Below are 7,719 nucleotides of genomic sequence, written 5' to 3' on the forward strand. Positions count from 1 at the left end.
GTCTAGATGTTCTTGTAACAGTCACACCAAATAGGTTTGATTCAACAGAGGCTGTGATGTGTGACGAACCTAGTGTTGAAACTATACAGTAGTAGTAGACTAGTTAGTGTAGACACACTCTGTTTGGTTTCCGTTGGATGCGTCTTCCGAGACCCAGACTGTACCTTCCAGTGTCTGTATTTCCATTGGACATCCCACCCTGAAATCTAGGGCCTGTACTCGGGAAAGGGGCACAGCACATGAGCTGAAGCCAAACCCTTTTAGATCTGTCTATCCAAGAGAACTATTCCAGTTTTTAACAGGTTGTTCCCTTCACCTTGAGTCCAAATCAGGTGGTGAGGTGTTTTCCTGTATTTGAGTATCCTGTTGGCTAATATCACAAACCTCCTTATTATCCACAGTTATCTTTATCTGGTTTGATCCTTCACTGTCTCCTTCATTGAATACAACATCTCTTGACTCTATAATATGCCCATTTGACCTTTGTATACATACATAAGCTTTTCAATGCTCCACATATCCCAAATAGATGCACTTGATTGATTTGGGATCAAGTTTCTTATGTTGTTCATCATTTGGTATGTGCACATGCACTTTTGCACCCAAAAACTCTTATGTGTGCAACTGACAGTTTGTTTCCTGTATAGGCTTCATATGGAGTTGTACCTTCTGTCAATGTATGTGTAGGCACCATATTGAGGATGTGCATTGCACATAGAATAGCATTGCCCCAAAATGACTTTGGCAATGCAGCATCATTCAACATGGCTCATGTGCTTTCAACTAGTGTGCAGTTCATCCATTCTGCTACACCGTTTTCTTGAGGAGTGTAAGCATTTGTCTTTTCATGATGCATACCCTTTGATTCGAGGTACTTCAGAAATTCACTAGACTCATATTCTCCACCTCCATCACTTTGAAAGATGTTCGCTCATATGCTGGTCTTGACCTCTGCACATTTAATATATGTTTTCGTGAGTCCCAGCACTTCATCCTTTGTCTTTAGCAATTTGACAATGACATTATGTGAATGGTGTTGATGAATGTTATGAAATAATGATGTCCTGTTCACATGGCTGTTTTCACTGATCCACAAATATTGGAGTACATTTTATGCAGGACTCAGGGATTTTGGATCCTAGACTCATCTGGGATAGGTTTCCACAACTATTTGCCCTTAAGGTATGCCTTGCATACATTTGTATCACAAGTTGTTGATCCTGAAACTTCCATGCCATTGGATCATATCCTTCGCATACACTTTCCTCACAGAATTCGGATTTATATGCACAAGACAATAATGCTAGGTCTCCATGGATGCTTTTGATGAGTATGAGCATGCTGTAAGTGCTCTAAGTGGTTCTGTGGCATCTAGCAACTGATTTGGCCCTTCAACTATATAGGCTCTTTCACTCTTTCAAGTCCATCCTTTCAGTATATTTTGCTGTATTGCTAGTACCATTATGGACCCATCTTGTGTGATCATACAAGTGTGTTGATTGAAACTCACCTTGAAACCTTTAGTTGTCAATTGTGGAACTGACAGTAGGTTTCCATCTAGTTCAGGAACAAGAACTTCAGAGATGAGGTGATAGAGCTAAATAGCTTCTTTTTCCATGTGCATGGCAGTTACATATGTTTTTTTTTTAAAAAAAAATGGAAGGTAAAGGGTTATTGCATTTCACTTTCTATGTTTTGACTGGTCATCCTGCGACAGTTGGTTCCCTCTAGGCATAGAGTGGGTTTGTTGGTACAGTTGTTGTTACAGTTGTTATTCTTGAGGTTTCGTTATTATGATGAGATATGTTTCTATATTTTGTACATGTGCATGAGTTGAACTTTTATTTGGTTAATGGAATCTCACCAAAGGTCATTTTAAATCTACCGGTGCTATTGATGAATCTTCGGAGGGGGTCTATTGCTTTCTTAGAGGCGAGTAGGAAGGCTATGGATGAGGCTTGGCGGCGTAGGGTGTTGTTTAGAATGTGTCTCTCTCGGGTATACTGAGGGCAGTTGAGGAGGTAATGGTGCATGGTCTCATCTTTTTCTGGGCAGAATAGGCAGTGTGGGAAGTCAATCTTTCCTATGCAATGAAGTTGATGGTTTAGTGAGTCACATATATTGTAATTGAATTGTTCACCATCTTCCATACTTAGTAATTGGTCCTTTCCTTACTCGGTAGCATGGTCTGTATACTCTCACATACAGTATATATAGTAGGTGCCCAGCGCATGTATTCCTTACCTGCTTCATTAGATAATACTGTCTTATGTCTATGGTCCGACTGAGACCCAACTTTCTATCAACATACTTGGCCTCCATCATGGATAGTGTCACTAGCTCCTGCTTCTTCAAGCTCCAGGACACAGCTCCACCATCCAGCAAAAATGCATAACCAGAGATGATATGTCTGTGCTCTTGCGAGGCACCATCTGCATCTGCATAGTCTTCAAGGCCAGGTTTGCCTTGACTGATAGTGAGTGCCATTCTTTTGGTACCTGAAAAGTACCAATAAATCTTTTTGACAGCCTCCCAGTGTGCCATGCCAGGGTTAGCATCATATTGGGCAATAGTAGAGACTGTGAATGCAATATCTGGCCATGTGTTGACAGCCTCATGATAGGAAATATTTTTTATTCAGGAGGATTCAGTAGGAATCTTGGGACTCTGGGATTGCAAGCATGGGAGGTTTGGATCCATGGGAATCAAGCATGGTTTAAGATCTGTGAAATTATACTTGGTGAGGATAGAGTCAATATAGGTTTCATAGGAGAAGGAAATGGTATGCATATCACCTTATACTCAGTGATAAGGCAATGGGACCGAGATCAGTGAGTTTGTAGCAAGCAACTACCTCATGTTTGAAACTTACTATAAGGGTACTGTTAGTAGAGAGTAATACATCACTAGAGGGCAGTTGACACTTGCTGTGTCAACCAGTGGTTGTACACTTACGGTTGACTATGTGTATCAGGATTCATTTTCTTAATGCAAATTTTTTCTTGTTGTATTACATTGTTTGTATTATTATTTTCCCCACACCCTGCTACATCTCTTTGTCATCATCATCAGCACTCAGCGTGCTCATCATCGACAAGCTCGTCCTCACCATCGTTGAGCTTGTTGTTACAAGAACATCTTGATGCTTGGGTCCCTACCATTTTTCTCCTGATCCTCCTTGTATCAGCCCTCACATCACACCCTTACCCTGACCTTACTCTTGTCATATTGGTCATCCTCGCATTCCCCTTCGCCCTCTACCTGTCATTGCAGCAAAGCCAGTACATCTGGCCAGATCCCTTTGCTGACGAAGCATACCCATGCTCCGTCCCACCACCTGACTGATCCTGTGGACAGTCCCATTACCCTTACCATCCGGACAGTAACCTATGATACGATGCACGACGCATCCCCTTTACCCTTTTCCCTTTCTTGATCTATGACTCGGTGCGCAGTCGCACATGCACATGTATATTTAGTTCCGCAGTTGCACGATCGTGCCCCTGCGCGTTTTACTTCTTATTTCGATCTTTGACTGACTTTCTTATCTGCACGTTCAGGTTCACTCGTGTCTCACCTCGAACATGTTTTCCTTTTATGATCTTACCCTTTACCACTTACTCTTCTTGGTAGTACGAGTTATCACCCACTAATACGCTTCCTGTCCTCTATATAAACTCGCTACCATGTACCATATTCCTTAACTTGAATCTACTTGGTTCTTGACCTCCTACTCTCACAAGAGTGATCCTTTCTGCCTAGCCAGCAGTCTATATTCTATCTTCTTATCTGCTCTTCGCGGATAAGTCCTTAGTCTCGATCTTTACTCATCGACTTCGTCGATGAGCAAAGCCCCTGTTAACTAGTCGGACTTCCGTCCTTCTAATTAACGACGATCTTACAATTAACCTTCGGGTGCCGTAAGCCTTGGCAGATACCGCTTATCGTCTAGCACCCGCTTGACATAAGCTACCCGATTTGGACATAGGTGTCAAATCTTACTTGCCGAAGCCTCGCCAAGTAAGACCCCTAACCTTGGGCTAGCCCAAGGACGTCCTCGACCGTTGATGACACATGCTCTGTTTGAGTGTCGCCAACAGATACCATCCAAGTTGTAACACAGGTGAGCTCAGGATTGTGGTGCTCATAATATTCCTAGTGAGCTTATTGTATAGTAGAATTTGATTGAAGGCTAATGATATACAGAAATAAGGTGGAACATTGCAGGGGCCACAGCATTCTTGGGAAGGATTATTAAAGAAAAAATTGCAGATCCTCTGAGAGATGGAGAAGAGGATTCCTGCAGCCTTGTCTTTAGTACCTTCATGGCCCTTCCACTTCTTCTGAGTGGTACCTTGTGCCAAAAAATCAAATTTTCTGGGAGCACAGAAGTGGGAATCAATTGTGACTCGCTTGGAAGTGCTGTTGATGCCTATGCTCACCATGTAGCTGTTGATTTTATGTATACGATTGTCATATCAGACATTTAAGATGAGTTTGCACCACAATTGTATTATCTCATTTTCCTAAGTGACTTGCAGGAATTATCACTTCAGATCAGACTATCGTGTTTTTTGATCCACAGTGCCATACATGAGTAGAAGATCTCCAGTGGCTGTGGCCACATATTTTATAATATCATACAGTGTTCAAGGTGACTCAGGGTTGGGACCACAAACAGTCAGCAATTACCAATTTTTTGAAGAAACATACATGTAACAAATTCTGCAAGGCTCTTAGCCTTGATATCAAGAGTACACCCAAAGACAAAGGTCCACTGCATATCAGTTTTTACAATTGGTCCTATACCCTATTCTCACTCAAATTCAGGTCGAGCCTCTTATATTTCTCTTAATGTTTTTTGTTCAACTCGTACAACTTTCATTTCAAAATCACATTCACATTCTAATTTTTGATATGTAGCAGTATATGTTATTGAAGCACAAACATATTGACTAGATTAATGGTAGCATTGCAGAAAAGACGAGCCATACATTCTCAAAAGTTAGCTTAGCAAATCCAAGATTATTGAAGATTAATTGTGCACTTGCACTATACTCAGAGTCAACAAAACGAATGAGATCCTCACCACCAATCTCTTCCATGAGATGCTTGACAATAGCACAATCCAGACTGCAAAAAGTTCTGGGCATTGTAATCTTCATGAAGTGACATTGTGACATTCAGTGAGACGCCCAATGGTAGTTGTTTATTGTGATCATATCGAACTGTGTGCATGTTAAGACGATGCTTGAGTGTATTGAGCTCTTGCTGAATCAATGTTGGTCATAGCCATTGAACGAGATCACTGAAGCATAGATGAGAGCAAGTCAAAAATAGTACAAAACACCAACTTACTGATGGTGTGGATCCATATCGTTGTAGATTTCTTCACCAGCTTCTCAGAATATCTTTACATTGTCTCCCTATTGAATGTGTACACAAAACCAGCCTCACTCAATTGTAATGTTATGAATGCTCTTTAAAAATTGATGGGCTGGAAGCTCGTCAACAGACAAGTTCAGAGAAAACAATTCCCTATAGAATAGTATGCTTAGCATGATACTCGCACTGACTAGCAGCACTTACCTTAAAGCAGATGCAAATCCATATACCTCTGTCGTCTTGCTTCTGCAATCTGTTGTGGTTTGCAATGGCATCCCTAGGTATGCAATGAGGTACACTGCTCACAAACATATATGGGACTTACCACCAATCTTGTAGAAGAGACAAGTACAAGTAGGCAATTGATGTTTTGAGCCAATTGTTAGGCACCACCCACATCCCAAGCCACTTCCCTGACCACTGGTCTTGTACTGACCATATTGGAAAACCAATTTTACTAAACTTATCGTGTCTATCACCGCTCCATTGATGATGAGGGCCAAGTGAGACCAGTGACTGTCAAGAAACTTTCTTTGCTGAAGGTTTCCGTTGGAAAAATCCATTGGGTTCATGTTGCCTCATTTCACTTGTCACATATTTCCTTCCTCAAAATCAGTTGGACTAAATGAAAGTATTACAATGATCAATGTTACCAAGTCAATAGATATCCTGTATCAGCCACAATGGCTTCTCGGACTAAATGTGGACCACGGCGGTGAAGTGGATCATGGGCAAGTTGATCAAGCACCAACTGCTGCTTGGTCGAATCAGGAAGTGAGCCAGTCAATTGGCTACTTCCTAAAAGCCCAAGTTGTTTCTGGCGTCAAGCAACAGTTGCTTCACTATTGATAGAGTATGAGCACCTCCCAGAACACACAGCATCAGATTCACCTCATTGTTATGCCATGCTCTGACTTGAGAAGGCGGCTGATCTTTGTTCTATTTGTGATGTTGTCATGGTGATACTTGTTATGACTTGGATGGTATCTGTTGGCGACGCTCAAACAGAGCATGTGTCGTCAATGGTCGAGGACGTCCTTGGGCTAGCCCAAGGTTAGGGGTCTTACTTGGCGAGGCTTCGGCAAGTAAGATTTGACACCTATGTCCAAATCGGGTAGCTTATGTCAAGCAGGTGCTAGACGATGAGCTGTATCTGCCAAGGCTTACGACACCCGAAGGTTAATTGTAAGATCGTCGTTAATTAGAAGGACGGAAGTCCGACTAGTTAACAGGGGCTTTGCTCATCGACGAAGTCGATGAGTAAAGATCGAGACTAAGGACTTATCCGCGAAGAGCAGATAAGAAGATAGAATATAGACTGCTGGCTAGGCAGAAAGGATCACTCTGGTGAGAGTAGGAGGTCAAGAACCAAGTAGATTCAAGTTAGGGAATATGGTACATGGTAGCGAGTTTATATAGAGGACAGGAGACGTATTAGTGGGTGATAACTCGTACTACCAAGAGAGGCAAACGGTAAAGGGTGTAACCATAAAAGGAAAGCACGTTCGCGTTGAGACACGGGCGAGGTAGAACGTCCTAAATAAGAAAGTGAGTCAGAGGTCGAAATAAGAAGTAAAACGCGCAGGGGCACGATCGTGCAACTGCGGATCTAAGTATAAGTTGCATGTGCAACTGTGCACTGAGTCAGAGATCAAGAAAGGGAAAAGGTCAAAGGGGATGCGTCATGCATCATATCATAGGTTACCATCCGGACGGTAAGGGAAAGGGGACTGTCCACAGGATCAGTCAGGTGGAGGGACGGAGCATGGGTATGCTTCGTCAGCAAAAGGATCCGGCCAAATGTACTGGCTCTGCTGGAGCGACAGGTAGAGGGCGAAAGGGAATGCGAGAATGACAAGGATGACGAGGGTGAGGTTGGGATAAGGGTATGACGCGAGGGCTGATACGAGGAGGATGAGGAGAAAAATGGTAGGGGCCCAAGCATCTAGATGTTCTTGTAACAATACTGGGTAAGAATCTGCTGGATTAATTTGTTGTTCCTTGAAGCTATCGTGATATGTAGATTAGTGTAATGTTAGTAGACCTAGTGACACGACTCACGACAGTGGTGATGTTGGTTTTTGCCCTCAGGGTTGCGGATGAGGCCAGAGGTACCTTCATCGTACAAATCTTCACTTAGAACCTTGTCAGTGTCATGAGACTCCATGCAATGGATGGTGGAGGGTATATTCAGGATGCACACACCTGGTATAGCACAAGAACAAGGGATTTTATAGCTGTCTGGTATCATATGTGGCCTGCCTGATGGCCCCGAGACATGTAACTGTTACAAGAATATCTTGATGCTTGGGCCCCTACTATTTTTCTCCTGAT

At 42.6% G+C, this 7,719-nt stretch overlaps 2 protein-coding genes across 2 annotated transcripts; both read right to left on the reverse strand.

The window, feature by feature from the left end:
* Positions 1–1,841: 1,841 nt before the first annotated feature.
* EDB93DRAFT_1091910 (uncharacterized protein) lies at positions 1,842–2,150 on the reverse strand (the record flags this gene model as incomplete). Its single annotated transcript, XM_041446396.1, has 1 exon — positions 1,842–2,150. One exon carries the CDS (start codon positions 2,148–2,150, stop codon positions 1,842–1,844), a length of 309 nt encoding a protein of 102 aa, XP_041303903.1.
* A 3,126-nt stretch (positions 2,151–5,276) lies between these two features.
* On the reverse strand, positions 5,277–5,957 carry EDB93DRAFT_1106948 (uncharacterized protein; the record flags this gene model as incomplete). The annotated part of the gene is made up of 4 exons (XM_041447668.1): positions 5,277–5,308; positions 5,359–5,411; positions 5,590–5,662; positions 5,711–5,957. 4 exons carry the CDS (start codon positions 5,955–5,957, stop codon positions 5,277–5,279), a joined length of 405 nt encoding a protein of 134 aa, XP_041303904.1.
* Between the last annotated feature and the right edge of the window lie 1,762 nt (positions 5,958–7,719).

The sequence above is a fragment of the Suillus bovinus genome, assembly GCF_016758785.1.
Source record: "Suillus bovinus strain UH-Sbo-P2 chromosome Unknown EDB93scaffold_68, whole genome shotgun sequence".
In the NCBI taxonomy this organism is placed as follows: Eukaryota; Fungi; Basidiomycota; class Agaricomycetes; order Boletales; family Suillaceae; genus Suillus; species Suillus bovinus.